The following is a 20,285-nucleotide window of genomic DNA, read 5'->3' on the forward strand; positions in this document are numbered from 1 at the left end:
CGAAAGCTTCTGGAAAAAAGATGAGAAAATAGCGACAAAACTGAGACGAAAACAATGATGGAAAATTGATGAAAAAGTGGCAAAAATGTGACAAAGAAAATGACAAAAAACTTACAAAAAATGTGAAAAAATTACAAATTGTGATAAAACTTTGACAAAAAAATGACAAAAATGTGACAAAAATTTGACAAAAAATTACAAAACAAATTACAAATTGTGATAAAAGTTTGAAACAAAAATGACAAAAATGTGACAAAAAATGACACAAAAAAAGACAAAAAACTTACAAAAAATGTGAAAAAAATGACAAATTGTGACAAAAAATGACAAAAAACTTACAAAAAATGTGACAAAAATTTGACAAAAAATTACAAAAAAATTACAAATTGTGATAAAAGTTTGAAACAAAAATGACAAAAATGTGACAAAGAAAATGACAAAAAAAATGACAAAAAAATGACAAAAAATGTGAAAAAATTACAAATTGTGATAAAACTTTGACAAAAATGTGACAAAAATTTGATAAAAAAATGGACGAAAAAAAAGGACAAAAATGTGACAAAACATTACAAAAAAAGGACAAAAAAGTTACTAAAATGAGTTGAATACCCACAAAAAAATGATGGAAAAAGAAAATCTGACGACGTGAGGAAAAAGATCCTCTCGGTTCAGGCGGGAGTTAAGAGGTTAAGAATAAATAAATAAATAAACAAACTCAGGCTCTTTGCTGTAATACCGTTTCACCACCAGATGGCGCAGTAGAAATGCAGCCGACCAACACAGGAGACGCGTGTTCTTCACAGTGTGAGAAACTGCACAGACTCTTCGGTTCGTGATCGGTTTAAACTCGCGCCGCACATTCCTGAGCAGATCATCGGCTCGGGGTCAGAGGTCGGGGGGCACGTGCACGCTCACATGCACCTCCCCGGAAACTTCACAAAACCAAAGACGCTTTTGTTCAAAGGTGATTTATTCAAACCGTTGTGATTATCAGAGCTCGTCTTCAGTCTCAAAAACATTATTCCCTTTTTACATCAGAGGTCAAAGGTCACACACACACAAGCTCCGCCCATGAGAAAAAAAAAGCACATTCTGTTATCGCCCCCTGCTGGTCACTGCTCTGTAAACTCTGAACATGTAGAAACATCACACACACAGTCCCTCCAGGAGATGCTGAGTCAGGTAGAGGGCGGGGCCAAGAGTCAGGTGGAGGGCGGGGCCAATAGGTGGAGGGCGGGGCCAAGAGTCAGGTGGAGGGCGGGGCCAAGAGTCAAGCTTTCCATCCTGTTATTCTGTCACTCCCTCATTAAAAACATGGCTGAAGTGTTGCCTTGGCACATTCACGTATTTCTGAGTAATCTGTACAAACTCTGATGGCGGCCATTTTAGGGATAAAAACTGATGGCGGCCATTTTAGGGATAGGTTTGCCTGAGTCCTCCTAGGAACGCCCCCACCTCCTGGAGACGCCTCCGAGCTTTGGTCACCAGCCGAGTAACCAACCACTGCTCCTCAGCAGAACCCCCTCCCCACTGATGCCACAGACAGCGTGTGGAGGGGGCGTGTCTAAAGGCTCAGAGGTTCTTAACCTCTTAACTCCCACCTGAACCGAGAGGAGCTTTTTCCTCACGTCATCAGATTTTTTTCCCATCATTTTTTGTTTGGTATTCAACACATTTTTGTCATTTTTTTGTCATTTTTTAAATCAAATTTTTGTCATTTTTTTTAATCACATTTTTGTTGTTTTTTTGTTACATTTTTGTCATTTTTTCGTCCATTTTTTGTCAATTTCTTGTGACATTTTTGTGATATTTTTGCCACTTTTTCATCAATTTTTCGTCACTTTTTTGTCACATTTCCATCATTGTTTTCGTCTCAGTTTTGTTGCTATTTTCTCACCTTTTTTTTCCAGAAGCTTTAGGATTGGGGTAAAGCCAAACTGGAGGAAATGTGCTCGGTTCAGGTGGGAGTTAAGAGGTTCTTAAAGAGACAGAGGCCTTTTTCAAGACATTCACTACAGCCATTTTGAGAGAGACATTTTATACAAGGCAGTTATTCTAATTTACTGCATTTACAGACCAGCAGAAGGTTTGTCATCATTGTAGTGAGATATAGACTGGTGCTATGGGACTGACAAAAGAACAATACCCCCTCTTTAAAACAAAAAAATCGAATCGAAAATCGAGATCGATCAATAAGGGGAAAATAATCGTGATTAAGCTCACGCCTGACGGACCCGAAGTGAGGACTTTCTGAGTGACGTGCAGGATTTAGCAGCAGCTCTGAGCTCATCACACGTTAGGACCTGACGGGAACATGTCGGGAGGAAAACTCCGTCCAGTCGCTTTAAGCAGAACAAAAGTAAAACGGCGTTTCAGAGACAGCGCGGCGACATCCTGGAGGGACTGGAAACACTGGAGACTCTGTGGCACTTTGTCACTGAAGCTCAAACTCCAAACCTTCCATAGAAACACTAACGGTCCAGGCGCCCCCTGGTGGCAGCAGAGAAACCCACACTCAGAGTCATGTCCGTGAAGTGTGGGCTTTAAAGATGGACGTCAGGAGTCCGACCTCAGACCTCCGACCTCAGACCAGGGTCCGGGTCCAGGTCCAGGTCCGGGTCCAGGTCCAGGTCCAGGTCCAGGGTCCAGGCTCAGGTCCAGGCTCAGCGCTGGCCCGTGTAGGCTCTGAACCAGGAGGTGACGGACGCAGCAGCAGAGGAGATCATCCCCCCGGTGTTGGCTGAAGGCTGGGAGACCTGCAGGGCGCTCTGGGACAGGTCCATGGACTGGGGAGAGAGGTTTAGGAAACACACGTGCAGTACAAGTATTTGCAGTAACTGTAGTAGTAGAAGTACTGACCTGTGAGGGGATGTCGCAGAACCTCGGTGAGGGCACGGTCTCCCAGTCCGTCCCCAGGTCAGTCTCCTCATCGGTGACGGCCTCCTCTCCGCTCTCCTCCAGAGGACCTCCCTCAGGCTCCAGGAACTCCATGGACTCCTCCAGACCTCCGAACACCTCGAACGGCCCCGTCCTGCAGGGGAACAGCTTTAAACTGAACTCACTCCTTCAAAATAAAACTCACTCCTTCAAAACAAAACTCACTCCTTCAAAATAAAACTCACTCCTTCAAAATAAAACTCACTCCTTCAAAATAAGACAAATAAAACTCACTCCTTCAAAATAAAACTCACTCCTTCAAAATAAAACTCACTCCTTCAAAATAAAACTCACTCCTTCAAAATAAAACTCACTCCTTCAAAATAAAAGACAAATAAAACTCACTCCTTCAAAATAAAACTCACTCCTTCAAAATAAAAGACAAATAAAACTCACTCCTTCAAAATAAAAGACAAATAAAACTCACTCCTTCAAAATAAAACTCACTCCTTCAAAATAAAACTCACTCCTTCAAAATAAAACTCACTCCTTCAAAATAAAACTCACTCCTTCAAAATAAAACTCACTCCTTCAAAATAAAACTCACTCCTTCAAAATAAAACTCACTCCTTCAAAATAAAACTCACTCCTTCAAAGTAAAACTCACTCCTTCAAAATAAAAAACTAATAAAACTCACTCCTTCAAAATAAAACTCACTCCTTCAAAATAAAAAACTAATAAAACTCACTCCTTCAAAATAAAACTCACTCCTTCAAAATAAAACTCACTCCTTCAAAATAAAACTCACTCCTTCAAAATAAAACTCACACCTACAAAATAAAACTCACTCCTTCAAAATAAAACTCACTCCTTCAAAATAAAACTCACTCCTTCAAAATAAAACTCACTCCTTCAAAATAAAACTCACTCCTTCAAAATAAAACTCACTCCTTCAAAATAAAACTCACTCCTTCAAAATAAAACTCACTCCTTCAAAATAAAACTCACTCCTTCAAAATAAAACTCACTCCTACAAAATAAAACTCACTCCTTCAAAATAAAACTCACTCCTACAAAATAAACTCACACCTTCAAAATAAAACTCAAATAAAACTCACTCCTTCAAAATAAAACTCACTCCTTCAAAATAAAACTCACTCCTTCAAAATAAAAGACAAATAAAACTCACTCCTTCAAAATAAAACTCACTCCTTCAAAATAAAACTCACTCCTACAAAATAAAACTCACTCCTTCAAAATAAAAGACAAATAAAACTCCTTCAAAATAAAACTCACTCCTTCAAAATAAAACTCACTCCTTCAAAATAAAACTCACTCCTTCAAAATAAAACTAACTCCTTCAAAATAAAACTCACTCCTTCAAAATAAAACTCACTCCTTCAAAATAAAACTCACTCCTTCAAAATAAGACAAATAAAACTCACTCCTTCAAAATAAAACTCCTTCAAAATAAAACTCCTTCAAAATAAAACTCACTCCTTCAAAATAAAAAACATAAAACTCACTCCTTCAAAATAAAACTCCTTCAAAATAAAACTCACTCCTTCAAAATAAAACTCCTTCAAAATAAAACTCACTCCTTCAAAATAAAACTCACTCCTTCAAAATAAAACTCCTTCAAAATAAAACTCACTCCTTCAAAATAAAAGACAAATAAAACTCACTCCTTCAAAATAAAACTCCTTCAAAATAAAAAACTAATAAAACTCACTCCTTCAAAATAAAACTCACTCCTTCAAAATAAAACTCACTCCTTCAAAATAAAACTCCTTCAAAATAAAACTCACTCCTTCAAAATAAAAAACTAATAAAACTCACTCCTTCAAAATAAAACTCCTTCAAAATAAAAAATAATAAAACTCACTCCTTCAAAATAAAAAACTAATAAAACTCACTCCTTCAAAATAAAACTCACTCCTTCAAAATAAAACTCACTCCTTCAAAATAAAACTCACTCCTTCAAAATAAAAGACAAATAAAACTCACTCCTTCAAAATAAAACTCACTCCTTCAAAGTAAAAAACTAATAAAACTCACTCCTTCAAAATAAAACTCACTCCTTCAAAATAAAAAACTCACTCATTCAAAATAAAACTCACTCCTTCAAAATAAAAGACAAAAAACTCACTCCTTCAAAATAAAACTCCTTCAAAATAAAAGACAAATAAAACTCACTCCTTCTAAATAAAACTCACTCCTTCAAAATAAAACTCACTCCTTCAAAATAAAAAACAAATAAAACTCACTCCTTCAAAATAAAAAACTAATAAAACTCACTCCTTCAAAATAAAACTCACTCCTTCAAAATAAAAGACTGAAACAAACCTTTAAACTAAACTAACCTCTACACTTCCTTCTAAAACAAAAACTCTCCTGCTCCTCTTTGAGACTTTCTCGCGTTAAACAGTGAGGGGCGTGGTCTCACCTGCCCAGGTGCTGATTGGCCGGAGACACCAGGAACATGAGGTTCCTCAGAGTGTGGTGAGGATGGACCTTCTCACTGTCCACCAGCTGCAGCACAAAGACAAGAACATGAGTCCAAATCTGAAACGTGTGGTTTCTCTCCTCCTCTTCCCTCTCCCCTCTTCCCTCTCTCCTCCTCTTCCCTCTCCCCTCTTCCCTCTCTCCTCCTCTCTCCTCTTTTCTCTTTCCTCTTTCCTCTATCCTCCTCCTCTCTCCTCCTCTTCCCTCTCTCCTCCTCTTTTCTCTTTCCTCCTCTCTCCTCTTCCCTCTCTCCTCTTTCCTCTATCCTCCTCCTCTCTCCTCCTCTTCCCTCTCTCCTCCTCTTCCCTCTCTCCTCCTCTTCCCTCTCTCCTCCTCTTCCCTCTCTCCTCCTTTCCTTCTCTTTCCTCTTCTCTCCTCCTCTTCCCTCTCTCCTCCTCTTCCCTCTCTCCTCCTCTTCCCTCTCTCCTCCTTTCCTTCTCTTTCCTCTTCTCTCCTCCTCTTTCCTCTCTCCTCCTTTTCCCTCTCTCCTCCTCTTCCCTCTCTCCTCCTCTTCCCTCTCTCCTCCTTTCCTTCTCTTTCCTCTTCTCTCCTCTTCCCTCTCTCCTCCTCTTCCCTCTTTCCTCCTCTTTCCTCTTCTCTTCCCTCTCTCCTCCTCTATCCTCTTCTCTCTACTCCTCTTCCCTCTCTCCTCCTCTTTCCTCTTCTCTCCTCCTCTTTCCTCTTCTCTTCCCTCTCTCCTCCTCTTCCCTCTCTCCTCCTTTCCTTCTCTTTCCTCTTCTCTCTCTCCTCCTCTTTCCTCTTCTCTCCCCTCTCTACTCCTCTTCCCTCTCTCCTCTTCCCTCTCTTCTCTTTCCTCTCTCCTCTTCTCTCCTCCTCTTTCCTCTCTCCTCTTCCCTCTCCTCTTCCTCTCTCCTCCTCTCTCTTCCTCTTTCCTCTCTCCTCCTCTTCCCTCTCTCCTCTTCCCTCTCTCCTCTTCCCTCTCTCCTCTTCCCTCGCTCCTCCTCTTCCCTCTCTCCTCTTCCCTCTCTCCTCTTCCCTCTCTCCTCTTCCCTCTCTCCTCTTCCCTCTCCTCCTCTTCCCTCTCTCCTCTTCCCTCTCCTCTTCCTCTCTCCTCCTCTCTCTTCCTCTTTCCTCTCTCCTCCTCTTCCCTCGCTCCTCCTCTTCCCTCTCTCCTCTTCCTTCTCTCCTCTTCCCTCTCTTCTCTTCTCTCCTCCTCTTCCCTCTCTCCTCTTCCTTCTCTCCTCTTCCCTCTCTTCTCTTCTCTCCTCCTCTTTCCTCTCTCCTCTTCCCTCTCTTCTCTTTCCTCTCTCCTCTCCTCTCCTCCTCTTTCCTCTCTCCTCTTCCCTCTCCTCTTCCTCTCTCCTCCTCTCTCTTCCTCTTTCCTCTCTCCTCCTCTTCCCTCGCTCCTCCTCTTCCCTCTCTCCTCTTCCCTCTCTCCTCTTCCCTCTCTCCTCTTCCCTCTCCTCCTCTTCCCTCTCCTCCTCTTCCCTCTCTCCTCCTCTCTCTTCCTCTTTCCTCTCTCCTCCTCTTCCCTCGCTCCTCCTCTTCCCTCTCTCCTCTTCCCTCTCTCCTCTTCCCTCTTTCCTCTCTCCTCTTCTCTCCTCTTCCTGTTCTCTCCTCCTCTTCTCTCCTCCTCTCTCCTCTTCCCTCTCTCCTCTTTCCTCTCTCTCCTCTTCTCTCCTCCTCTTCCTGTTCTCTCCTCCTCTTCTCTCCTCCTCTCTCCTCTTCCCTCTCTCCTCTTACCTCTTTCCTCTCTCCTCTTCTCTCCTCTTCCTGTTCTCTCCTCCTCTTCTCTCCTCCTCTCTCCTCTTCCTCTCTCTCCTCTTCCCTCTCTCCTCTTTCCTCTCTCCTCTTCTCTCCTCTTCTTCCCTCTCTCCTCCTCTTCCTGTTCTCTCCTCCTCTTCCCTCTCTCCTCTCTCCTCTTTCCTTCATGTGGGCGTGGCTTACCTGGGAGAAGCACATGTGGGCGTGTCTCTTACCTGGGAGAAGCACAGGTGGGCGTGTCTCTTACCTGGGAGAAGCACATGTGGGCGTGGCTTACCTGGGAGAAGCACATGTGGGCGTGGCTCTTACCCGGGAGAAGCACATGTGGGCGTGGCTCTTACCTGGGAGAAGCACATGTGGGCGTGTCTCTTACCTGGGAGAAGCACATGTGGGCGTGGCTCTTACCTGGGAGAAGCACATGTGGGCGTGTCTCTTACCTGGGAGAAGCACATGTGGGCGTGTCTCTTACCTGGGAGAAGCACATGTGGGCGTGTCTCTTACCTGGGAGAAGCACATGTGGGCGTGGCTCTTACCTGGGAGAAGCACATGTGGGCGTGTCTCTTACCTGGGAGAAGCACATGTGGGCGTGTCTCTTACCTGGGAGAAGCACATGTGGGCGTGGCTTACCTGGGAGAAGCACATGTGGGCGTGGCTCTTACCTGGGAGAAGCACATGTGGGCGTGTCTCTTACCTGGGAGAAGCACATGTGGGCGTGTCTCTTACCTGGGAGAAGCACATGTGGGGGCGTGGCTTACCTGGGAGAAGCACATGTGGGCGTGGCTCTTACCTGGGAAAAGCACAGGTGGGCGTGTCTCTTACCTGGGTGAAGCACATGTGGGCGTGTCTCTTACCTGGGAGAAGCACATGTGGGCGTGTCTCTTACCTGGGAGAAGCACATGTGGGCGTGTCTCTTACCTGGGAGAAGCACATGTGGGCGTGTCTCTTACCTGGGAGAAGCACATGTGGGCGTGTCTCTTACCTGGGAGAAGCACATGTGGGCGTGGCTCTTACCTGGGAGAAGCACATGTGGGCGTGTCTCTTACCTGGGAGAAGCACATGTGGGCGTGTCTCTTACCTGAGAGAAGCACATGTGGGCGTGTCTCTTACCTGGGAGAAGCACATGTGGGCGTGTCTCTTACCTGGGAGAAGCACATGTGGGCGTGGCTTACCTGGGAGAAGCACATGTGGGCGTGGCTTACCTGGGAGAAGCACATGTGGGCGTGTCTCTTACCTGGGAGAAGCACATGTGGGCGTGGCTCTTACCTGGGAGAAGCACATGTGGGCGTGTCTTACCTGGGAGAAGCACATGTGGGCGTGTCTCTTACCTGGGAGAAGCACATGTGGGCGTGGCTCTTACCTGGGAGAAGCACATGTGGGCGTGTCTCTTACCTGGGAGAAGCACATGTGGGTGTGTCTTACCTGGGAGAAGCACAGGTGGGCGTGGCTCTTACCTGGGAGAAGCACAGGTGGGCGTGGCTCTTACCTGGGAGAAGCACATGTGGGCGTGTCTCTTACCTGGGAGAAGCACAGGTGGGCGTGTCTCTTACCTGAGAGAAGCACATGTGGGCGTGTCTCTTACCTGGGAGAAGCACATGTGGGCGTGGCTTACCTGGGAGAAGCACATGTGGGCGTGTCTCTTACCTGGGAGAAGCACATGTGGGCGTGTCTCTTACCTGGGAGAAGCACAGGTGGGCGTGGCTTACCTGGGAGAAGCACATGTGGGCGTGGCTTACCTGGGAGAAGCACATGTGGGCGTGGCTTACCTGGGAGAAGCACAGGTGGGCGTGGCTTACCTGGGAGAAGCACAGGTGGGCGTGGCTTACCTGGGAGAAGCACATGTGGGCGTGGCTTACCTGGGAGAAGCACATGTGGGCGTGTCTCTTACCTGGGAGAAGCACATGTGGGCGTGGCTCTTACCTGGGAGAAGCACAGGTGGGCGTGGCTTACCTGGGAGAAGCACAGGTGCAGGACGTTGGTGTTGAGTTTGGTCAGAGCTCGGGTGAACCTGTATCGGCTCAGGTTTTCTCCACAGAACTCACTGGACAGAAGCACACGAGTGTCAGGGGGGGGTCCGGGGGCGGGGGGGGGGCAGCAGGGGGGGTCAGACTCACCTGTGGCACAGCTTCTTGGGCAGGTTGATGTCCAGGATGTGTGACAGGATGGTGCAGAGCTGGGAGGTGAAGCACAGGGCGGCGCTGATGGTGTGGGCGGGGTTCAGCGGCTCCAGCTCTGGAAACAAACATCTCCGTTTAGTTTGTCTGGTCTGAGCATCACCTGGCTGACCCGGGCCGTACCTGGCTCGGGCGCGGCGGGGGCGGGGCCTGCGGCCGGCGGGGCGGAGCCGGGGCTGTAGTAGGCGGAGCAGTCCCCGTTGCTGGGCAGGTTCACGGCGGGGCAGGTGATGCTGATGGAGGAGTCTCCGTTCGGGTCCTCCCAGATCCAGCGCCCGGACAGGTACGTGGTCCGGCGGGCTTCGGCCAGCTCCGTCACCGTGGAGACGCCGGCGCCGCTGCCACAGGGCTCGTCCTCCCTACGGGACAGAACCGTCAAACCTACTTTAGCGCCGCATCTGGTTAATAACTCTCTCTCCCGTTCATTCTTAAAGGCAAATATGGATGCAGTTCACTTTTTGTCCACCAGCGTCAAATTGGGGGCGCTGTTTCACTCCTTTCACAAACACTGTTCTGGTGTGTTGGTGTTTATCAATCACAGCGTCGTAGCATCAACTTTCCCATTTATCCAACTTTTGTTTGCATAAATCGTTGACATCTATGACTTATAAAAGAATTTATGCTGAACTGACACTTTCAAAATGATATAATCTGGCATTTTCTTTGACTTAAAGCAAAATGGAAACAACAGCACCACCTGTACCTGCAGCACCTACAGTGACTTTAGCTCATTCATTTCTTTATTTTGCTACAATAATTGATTTTGTTCCACTAAAACTAGGCTTTTGTAGCATGTTTAACCCCTTAACTCCCACCTGAACCGAGCACAGTTTCTCCAGTTTGGCTTTACCCCAATCCAAAAGCTTCTGGAAAAAAGGTGAGAAAAAGTAACAAAACTGAGACAAAAACAATGATGGAAATGTGACAAAAAAGTGCCGAAAAATTGATAAAAAAGTGGAAAAATGTGATAAAAAATTGACAAAAATGTGACAAAAATTTGACAAAAATGTGATAAAAAATTGACAAAAATGTGACAAAAAATTGACAAAAATGTGACGAAAAAAATGATGGAAATGTGAAAAAAAGTGCCGAAAAATTGATGAAAAAGTGGCAAAAATGTCACAAAAATGACAACATAAATGACAACATAAAGACATAAAAGTTACAAAAATGAGTTGAAAACCCAACAAAAAAATGATGGGAAAAAAATGTGACGACGTGAGGAAAAAGATCCTCTCGGTTCAGGCGGGAGTTAAGAGGTTAATTGCATAGATTGAAGTAAATGCAAAGCTAAACCAAAAAAGAAAATAAAGTAACTTTTATTATTTGCAGTCATTTGTTTCACGCTTGACATCGCTGTGTTTGGCCCGCGACCCACAGGCACCCCTGATCTACAGGGTTAGTTCCTCACCTGTTGGCCTCGTCCTCCTCCAGGCTGAACATGTTCCTCACCTGTTGGCCTTGTCCTCCTGCAGGCTGAACATGTTCCTCACCTGTTGGCCTTGTCCTCCTGCAGGCTGAACATGTTCCTCACCTGTTGGCCTTGTCCTCCTGCAGGCTGAACATGTTCCTCACCTGTTTGCCTTGTCCTCCTGCAGGCTGAAGACGCTCCTCTCATGGTTAGTTCCTCACCTGTTGGCCTTGTCCTCCTGCAGGCTGAAGATGTTCCTCACCTGTTGGCCTTGTCCTCCTCCAGGCTGAACATGTTCCTCACCTGTTGGCCTTGTCCTCCTCCAGGCTGAAGACGTTCCTCACCTGTTGGCCTTGTCCTCCTGCAGGCTGAAGATGTGCGTGGTCAGCTCGTGGATGTGCTCTCTCCTAACATCTCCCAGGTTCTGCAGACGGACGCTCAGCTCCTTGCTCCTCTTCTCCCTCAGCTCGCTCAGGCGTTTGTTGTGGCGCTCGATCTTGTCTCGTTTCTCCTGGTGCCGGACGGCTCGGCGCTGGAGCCGCTGGACCTCCTCCTGGGAGCGGAGCAGGAGGTCTGCGTCTGCCACAGGAGGAACGGGAGGTTCAGAGCTCGAGGAACCTGAGCTGAAGGTTCTGGGGTTGTTGGAGTGAAAATCCCCTCACGTAAAAATAAGACACAAACTCTTCCATGGGCAAAAAAAAAAAAAAAACGACAAAAATGTGACAAAAAAATGACAAAAAAAGACAAAAATGTGACAAAAAAATGACAAAAAAGTGACAAAAAAATACGAAAATTTGAATAAAAAACAACAAAAAAATGACAAAAATGTGACAAAAAACGACAAAAAAACGACAAAAATGTGACAAAAAAATGGACAAAAAAACCGACAAAAATGTGACAAAAAAATTACAAAAAATTGATTAAAAAAATTACGAAAAAAGGACAAAAATTTGATCAATATTTGACAAAAAATGACAAAAACTTGATTAAAAAATGACAATGTGACAAAAGTGAGTTGAAAACCCAACAAAAAAATGCTGGAAAAAAAATCTGATGACGTGAGGAAAAAGATCCTCTCGGTTCAGGCGGGAGTTAAGAGGTTAAGAGCATCGTTTTTAGATTTGGGAAGTAGCAACATGGAACGCCTCATTTGAAAGCTAAGACCCACAGAACTGCTCTCAGATTTTCCTCGTTGTTCGTCAGTGCTTTTTTCACTTTTTGTGTTTTTGTCATGTTTTTGTTGCATTTTCATCAGTGTTCACGGCTCGTGTTTAGATTTGGGGAATGCCTGGATAAGAACTCCCCTCCTGGAGCCTTCACGTGGTGGAGCGGTTTGAGCCTGAATGATCCTGGAGCTTTGTTCTCTGAGAGACCAACAGGCCCGGGTAGAACCATGAGTCCGTCCTTCTGTGGACCCACCACCTGCAGGGGGCGCTATAGGGGCTGGAGCTGCTCAAGCACATAACTGGAGTAGAAGTGCTTGGTGGGTTAAGAGGTGAACTTCTCTTGTTTTAATTAAGTTCATACAGACTTCTTGTTGCACAGACTGGATCGAGACCCTAAACCATCTTACTGAGGATGCTGATTATTCAGTATTTTTATAAACCTACGGTGTGTTCAGACCTGCACTGTTTGGTCCACTTTAAACGGATCAGGGTTGGTTTTGAACGCTGGTCCGGATTTTTTATTCAGGTGTGAAAACAACAAACGAATCAAAAAAAAACCGAGACCCACTTTGTCAGGTGGTCTCGGTCCGGCTTCCAAACGGACTCTGGTCCAGTTCGCTCCAGGTGTGAATATAAACCACTGTTGATCCGAAACAACTGCGGGAAACATGCGCCTTTTTGGGCTACGCAAGCCACCGTAGCAAGGCCTTCACTGCTGCTAACGCTAATACTGGATGGAAGCTACAAACAATGAGCCGTGGACAGACCTGGAGCTCCTGGATGTTTGGGCAGATGCACAAACACAACTGCGTTCGTGTTTGGGAGAAAATGGAGAGGCTTCGAGCTTCGCCTGAACAGCAGCGCGGTGTCAAAGTGGAAAAAACTTCTCCAAACTTAAATGAAAGTACGAGACGCATAAAAGAAAAGGAGGATCAAGACCAACAGTTTGTCTCATGGACATAATGGAAACAAACAGCTCAGCAGACGAGCCTTCATCCACACAGAACTCCTCTTCCTCCAGCTGCTCCGGTGAAGCTGAGGTTAAAGGTCAGTGGTTTAGCCTCGCACCTTTCTTTTATCATCATAATAAGCGTCAAATTTTCATTTTTATTTCATTTGTTGTGGTCGTTGCCGTCCAATGGGAGCCTCGATCGTCACACACGTGTTTACAAAATATAGTTCTCTTGCAAAAAGTACAGTCTGAACACGAACTGCACCAAACGAGAAAAAAAAGTTCGCTTCTGATCCGGAACAAACAAGCGGAGCAAAGGTCTGAAAACACCCTTAGTGTTTCTACTGTCTATCGAGGGTTTCACAAAGACTTATATACATTTTACTCGCAGCGTGTGGTATTGTTGTTTCCACTTCAACACTGTTTCTATTACACAAAACCTGATGCTGTACTTTGCCTTATGTTGTCATGGTACATCTTATTTGTCAGTATAGTGTGGTCGACCACACTCCAGGGTGCTATAGACCTTTAATTATGTGGTATTTTAAGCAGTTATAGTTGTGGTATTAGTGACAGTAACAGTTAAAGTAGTGTGGGTACCGTTCTTGAGTTGGTCGTTGCCCAGAGTCACCGCCTCCTTCAGCTGCTGGACTTTCCCCCGAGACGACATCACCTTCCACTTCTGAAAATCAAAGAAACACTTCAAACTTTCAGGTAAAGGATCTTTTCAGGATGTTTCAGGATCTTTTCAGGATGTTTCAGGATGTTCCAGGGCGACGTGAGTGATTTAAACTTTATACTGTATAATAAAGATCCGGTCTTTTGAAGGACGTTTCACACTCACCATCTCATCAGCCTGGATCTTCCTCCCCATGGCCTCGATCACCCTGAAGCAGAAGCAGATGTTACTGGACTGACCTCACTTTTCTAACATCTCGGTGCGGTACCTCTGCTGCAGCTGCTCCTTCTCCTCACGCAGCTTCTTCAGACGCTCCATCTTCTCTGAATATCTGACAAAACAAAACTCCAGTTAATCATGTCCTGGAGATACAAACACCTCAGCCCAGCAGGACCAAGAGGAACATCTGCATTTACCCAGAATCCCTGAGGAACTTCAAATACAACGCAACAAAGGAGCGTCAAAAGGCCATGATTCTGTAGGTCTTAGCTTTCAAATGTCATTCAGAAAATCCACTGAACCTCCACAAAAACACAGTAAAAGTCTCCAGGAAGAGCATGTGGAACCAGGAGAGTTTTGGTGCCGGTTTAGGAGATTTTAACCCCTTAACTCCCACCTGAACCGAGCAACCTGTGAAAATAGCAACAAAACTGAGACGAAAACATTGATGGAAATGTGACAAAAAAGCGAGAAGACATTGACAAAAAAGTTACAAAAATGAGTTGGACACCCAACAAAAAAATGATGGGAAAAAAATCTGATGACATGAGGAAAAAAAAATCCTCTCAGTTCAAATTTTCATCACATTTTTGTCATTTTTTGTCACATTTTTTGTCCTTTTTTCGTCAATCTTTTATCACATTTTTGTCATTTTTTTGTAATTTTTTTGTCACATTTTTGTCATTTTTTGGTAAATTTTTTCTCGCTTTTTTGTCACATTTCCATCATTGTTTTCGTCTCAGTTTTGTCGCTATTTTCACATCTTTTGTCCAGAAGCTTTCTGATTGGGGTAAAGCCAAACTGGAGAAAATGTGCTTGGTTCAGGTGGAATTAAGGGGTTAAAGGTACATTAGCATCTACAGGGAAAGGAGTCTTGTTTGGTGCTGCTGTTTTGAGGCCTGAGCAGGTTTTGCATAACGAGGATTGAGGTCAGTGCGGCGCAAACAGAGCGCTGACCTTTGACCCTGCTCCATAAAACTGTTCTGTCAAAAACACATTAAAAACTCTTAAAAACAAACATCAATATTTGTGAAATCTGTGACGTCACCACTTAACCTCTTAACTCCCGTCTGAACCGAGAGGATCTTTTTCTTCACGTCATCAGATTTTTGTTCCATCATTTTTTGTTGGGTACTCAACTCATTTTTGTAACTTTTTTGTCATTTTTTGTCACATTTTTGTCATTTTTTCGTCAATTTTTTGTACTTTTTTTTGGTCATTTTTTCGTCAATTTTTTGTACTTTTTTTTGGTCATTTTTTTGTCAATTTTTTGTCAAATTTGTCGTTTTTTAGTCTTTTTTTTGTCACTTTTTTGTCACTTTTTTATCACATTTTTGTCACATTTTTGTCACATTTTTGTCATTTTTTCTTCAATTTTTTGTACTTTTTTTTGTACTTTTTTTTTGTCATTTTTTTGTCAATTTTTTGTCAAATTTGTCGTTTTTTTGTCTTTTTTTTGTCCATTTTTTGTCACTTTTTTATCAAATTTTTATCACTTTTTTGTCATTTTTTTGTCAATTTTGTGTCATTTTTTTCGTCCATTTTTTGTCACATTTTTTCACATTTGTCATTTTTTCGTCATTTTTTCGTCTCAGTTTTGTTGCTATTTTCACACCTTTTTTCCAGAAGCTTTTGGATTGGGGTAAAGCCAAACTGGAGAAAATGTGCTCGGTTCAGGTGGGAGTTAAGGGGTTAAACATTAGCATCGACATGGGCGTAAACAGAGCGCTGACCTTTGACCCTGTTCTGTCACAAACCTCTCCTCACATTGATCGATCTCCATTTGGTTTTTCCTGATAAAATAAACACATGTGCCCCCCCCCCTGTCCCCCCCCCCCTCCTCACCTCTCGGTGCCGCGCCCGCTCAGGTGCACGAAGTCCCCGGTCTGGATGCAGCGAGCGCAGGTCAGTCTCCTCCGGGACGTCCCGCACAGAGGACAGCGCTCCACGGCCACACACAGGCCCTCAGCGTCGTCCACGGAGTCGGAGACCAGGCACCGCAGGGGCCCGGGCAGAGACAGGGGCCCGGGCACAGGCGGGCGCAGGAGGGGGCGCTCCCTGGGCAGAGGCGGTCTGTCCCTGAGTTACACAAAGGAAACAGGAAATACACAGATATGGCTGAGTCCCATTTTGACCTTGTTTGATTTACAGTGTTTTCTTCTTAACGGAGCCCATTATCTCCAGCTCGGCTCTACCCAAATCTAACAGCTTCTAACAGAATATAGGCCTCAACATTTTCCATATGTTTTGTGTCACTTTCCCGTTGGGGTAAAGCCAAACTGGAGAAACGTGCTCGGTTCTTGTGGGGGTTCAGAGGTGTCATTTTTTCGTCATTTTATTTATCAAATTTTTTTCACATTTTTGTCACATTTTTGTCTTTTTTTTGGTCATTTTTTTATCACATTTTTCGTAATTTTTTCGTCCTTTTTTAAATATTTTTTGTCACATTTTTGTCATTTTTTTGTCGTTTTTTGTCATTTTTTGTCCATTTTTTGTCCATTTTTTTGGTCAATTTTTAATCACATTTTGTCATTTTTTGGTCATTTTTTTGTCGTTTTTTTGTCGTTTTTTGTCAATTTTTTGGTCATTTTTTAATCACATTTTGTCATTTTTTTGTCATTTTTTGTCATTTTTTTGTCACATTTTTGTCACATTTATTCAATTTTTTGGTCAATTTTTGATCAAATTTTGTCATTTTTTTGTCATTTTTTTTATCACATTTTTCGTAATTTTTTCGTCCTTTTTTAAATATTTTTTTGTCACATTTTGTCATTTTTTTGTCATTTTTTTGTCACATTTTTGTCATTTTTTTGTCGTTTTTTGTCATTTTTTGTCCATTTTTTTTGTCACATTTTTGTCACATTTTTGTCACATTTTTTCAATTTTTGATCAAATTTTTGTCATTTTTTGTCTTTTTTTTTGTCACATTTTTCGTAATTTTTTCGTCCTTTTTTTATCACATTTTGTCATTTTTTCGCCAATTTCTTGCGACATTTTTGTGACATTTTTGCCACTTTTCGTCAATGTTTTCTCACTTTTTTGTCACATTTCCATCATTGTTTTCGTCTCAGTTTTGTTGCTATTTTCACAGCTTTTTTCTAGAAGCTTTTCCATTGGGGTAAAGCCAAACTGGAGAAACGTGCTCGGTTCTTGTGGGGGTTCAGAGGTGACAATTTTTCGTCATTTTATTTATCACATTTTTGTTAAATTTTTGTCATTTTTTGTCATTTTTTTGTAATTTTTTTGTCATTTCTTGTCCATTTTTCGTAATTTTTTCGCATTTTTTTCGTCCTTTTTTAATAAATTTTTTGTCATTTTTTTGTCACATTTTTCGTAATTTTTTCGTCCTTTTTTAAATAATTTTTTTGTCATTTTTTGTCACATTTTTGTCTTTTTTGTCATTTTTTCGTAATTTTTTCGCAATTTTTTCGTCCTTTTTAAATCAATTTTTTGTCATTTTTTTGTCACATTTTGTCACATTTTTTCAATTTTTTGGTCAATTTTTGATCAAATTTTTGTCCTTTTTTTAATCAAATTTTGTCACATTTTTCGTAATTTTTTCGTCAATTTCTTGTGACATTTTTGCCACTTTTTCATCAATTTTTCTCACTTTTTTGTCACATTTCCATCATTGTTTTCGTCTCAGTTTTGTCGCTATTTTCACAGCTTTTTTCCAGAAGCTTTTGGATTGGGGTAAAGCCAAACTGGAGAAAATGTGCTCGGTTCTTGTGTGGGGGGGGGGGGTTCAGAGGTGACATTAGAAGAGCACATGGCCCCCTCCCTCAGCAAACCCCTCCCCCGCAGGAGAGCTGGTCAGAAGATCCTTTGTTATGCAGATCTAATCACTGACTGTTAAGACCAAGATACACAAGGAAGAAAGACAAAGAGGGGCCGTCCCCCTTCTTCATTTAACCTCTTAACTCCCGCCTGAACCGAGAGGATCTTTTTCCTCACGTCACATTTTTTTCCATCATTTTTTTGTTGGGGATTCAACTCATTTTTGTAACTTTTTCGACATTTTTTTGGTCCTTTTTTAATCAAATTTTTGTTGCATTTTTGTCATTTTTTTGTCATTTTTTTGTCACATTTCCATCATTGTTTTCGACTCAGTTTTGTTGCTATTTTCGCACCTTTTTTCCAGAAGCTTTTGGATTGGGGTAAAGCTGGAGAAAATGTGCTCGGTTCAGGCAGGAGTCAAGGGGTTAAATAAATTTAAATAAGATAAATGCCGTAAAATTGCTTGAATAAAAGTTCTTCTATGTTGAATTTGAGTCGGTTTGAACCAATACAAGATACAAATGCTATAGCGCCGACGGAACAAGAATAAAACCCACTTCAAATCAGACAAATGATTGTTTTTCACTTGAAATGACACAAAATTATCTGAATTAAGAAAATAACTTGTACTAGAGGTTTTATCTCGTCTAAAACCAGAACAAATCTACCCAAAGCTTAGATTTAATAATTTCTTAATTCAAGAGATTTATGTCATTTCTTTCTTAAAACGGTTATTCTTTTCCCAGTGCACTTCCTTCCAATGCCAGTGTTGTTCATGATATATGACCTAACTGGGTGCATTGACAATTTTCTACCTTTTTTTCTCCCATTAAACTCTAATAATGTTAAAAATACTCTCTGATTTGTGTGATAATGTTTCTCAAAATCATCTTGAGGGCCAGAGGTGCTATAGGCCGCTGTGATGCCCCATTTGAAAGCTAAGGCCGAAGCTCTTTCCCCGTTTTTGTTGCTACTAAAACGTGATGAAAGCAACAGAAATGAGCAACAGAAATGACCAAAACTTGACCACAAACACGAGGAAGAAGCTCAGATGAGTTTGGAAGGCCTTAGCTTTCAAATGAGAAGTTACCCAAGCTTTAAGATTTGGGCAATGCTGAACTGGAGACCCTGTGTTCGGGTACGGTGGGGGTTCAGAGGTCAAGGCAGCAAAAAACACACACCATTTTTTACTAATATTGTTCAAATTTTTCCCCCTACATGTTTTCCTTTTTTTCCTCTAATTTTGCCCCAGATGTTCCCAGTTGTTCCCTGGGTTCTGACTTCAGGTCCCTCTGCTTTACCACCTTGACCCTTTAAAGCCCCTTCCTTACCTGACCGGGAGCGGAGACCTCTCCATGGGCACGGGGGACACGGAGGGCCTGTCCCCGGGCTCAGAGGACACGTCCCCGGGGGGAGGAGGCCTGTCCCCGGGCTCAGAGGACATGTCCCCGGGGGGAGGGGGAGGCCTCTGTTCGGGGCTCAGCTCCAGCTCCATGTTCTGCGGCTAAAGCTAACGGCTAACGCTGACTCAGACGCGACAAAACCGCGGAAATAACCGACAAATACATGATTCTACACGTCCTGCCCGCGCGTAGAGGCGTTAACTGAAGTGCACAACCACCTGAGGAGATATTATTTATAAATTCAAAGGTTCAAATCGAAAAAAGAGCCGCAGAAACGCTTTGTTTTGATGCGAGCTGCGGCCAGCTCCGAGGCGCTTCCGGGTTCCTAAACACGTGACACTTGTTTATATTGTGACGTCAAACAAACCATTATTTAACACTGTTTAAAGTCACAAAACCCAAAGAAAGTGTCAAAAAGGGTCAAAAATCCAACAAAAAAGCCACAAAAGAGCAACAGGAAAGAAACAACAATGTGATAGAAAAATGACAAAAATATGATGAAAAAATGACAGAAATATGATGAAAAAAAGACAAAAATATGATGAAAAAAAGACAAAAATATGATGAAAAAAAGATAAAAATATGGTGAAAAAAAGACAAAAATATGATGAAAAAAAGACAAAAATATGGTGAAAAAAAGACAAAAATATGATGAAAAAAAGACAAAAATATGATGAAAAAAAGACAAAAATATGATGAAAAAAAGACAAAAATATGATAAAAAAAAGACAAAAATATGATGAAAAAACGACAAAAATATGATGAAAAAAAGACAAAAATATGATGAAAAAACAACAAAAATATGATGAAAAAACGACAAAAATATGATGAAAAAACAACAAAAATATGATGAAAAAACGACAAAAATACGGTGAAAAAAAGACAAAAATATGATGAAAAAACGACAAAAATACGGTGAAAAAAAGACTAAAATATGATGAAAAAAGACAAAAAATATGATGAAAAAAAGACAAAAATATGGTGAAAAAAAGACTAAAATATGATGAAAAAAGACAAAAAATATGATGAAAAAAGACAAAAAATATGATGAAAAAAAGACAGAAATGTAAAGAGGTTAATCACATTTATTCAACATTATAATCTTTCTTTTCATCATTTCTTTTGGCAAAACAAAACAGAATAATATTTAATAAAACTCCGACTCATTAACATAATGACATGTGTTTTTCTTCCCCAGTTCTTGGTCCATTTCAAAGGAAAACTCTTGAATACAGTTATTTACATTTACATATTTACAGAATGTCGGGGTTCAGTGCTTCCTGAAGCCTCGGAGGATGGGGTAGATGTTCTCGAAAGCTTCGTAAATCTCCGCTCGCTCCTTCGCTCCTGAAACGAGGACAAAACAGGTTCATTAACAAAACTCTATGTATCATTTCGC

General features: G+C 42.4%; 2 protein-coding genes across 2 annotated transcripts in view; both read right to left on the reverse strand.

The window, feature by feature from the left end:
* Positions 1-2,599: 2,599 nt before the first annotated feature.
* On the reverse strand, positions 2,600-19,213 carry atg14 (autophagy related 14). The gene is made up of 12 exons (XM_079573791.1): positions 18,815-19,213; positions 15,552-15,785; positions 13,756-13,818; positions 13,653-13,695; positions 13,409-13,490; positions 11,035-11,269; positions 9,403-9,638; positions 9,220-9,337; positions 9,056-9,146; positions 5,325-5,410; positions 2,860-3,031; positions 2,600-2,786 (listed from the first exon to the last, which is right to left on the reverse strand). Exons 1-12 carry the CDS (start codon positions 18,976-18,978, stop codon positions 2,664-2,666), a joined length of 1,647 nt encoding a protein of 548 aa, XP_079429917.1. The 5' UTR covers positions 18,979-19,213; the 3' UTR covers positions 2,600-2,663.
* Positions 19,214-20,156: 943 nt separating this feature from the next.
* tbpl2 (TATA box binding protein like 2) overlaps positions 20,157-20,285 on the reverse strand; it is a gene marked incomplete at both ends in the record, with an annotated part of 40,461 nt that continues 40,332 nt past the window's right edge. Inside the window, one exon of the mRNA XM_079573692.1 lies at positions 20,157-20,233. Within this exon, the coding sequence (XP_079429818.1) occupies positions 20,157-20,233 (77 nt within the window). The remainder of the gene's footprint in view (positions 20,234-20,285) is intronic.

This window comes from Gobius niger (genome assembly GCF_951799975.1).
Source record: "Gobius niger genome assembly, chromosome: 16".
Lineage (NCBI taxonomy): Eukaryota > Metazoa > Chordata > Actinopteri > Gobiiformes > Gobiidae > Gobius > Gobius niger.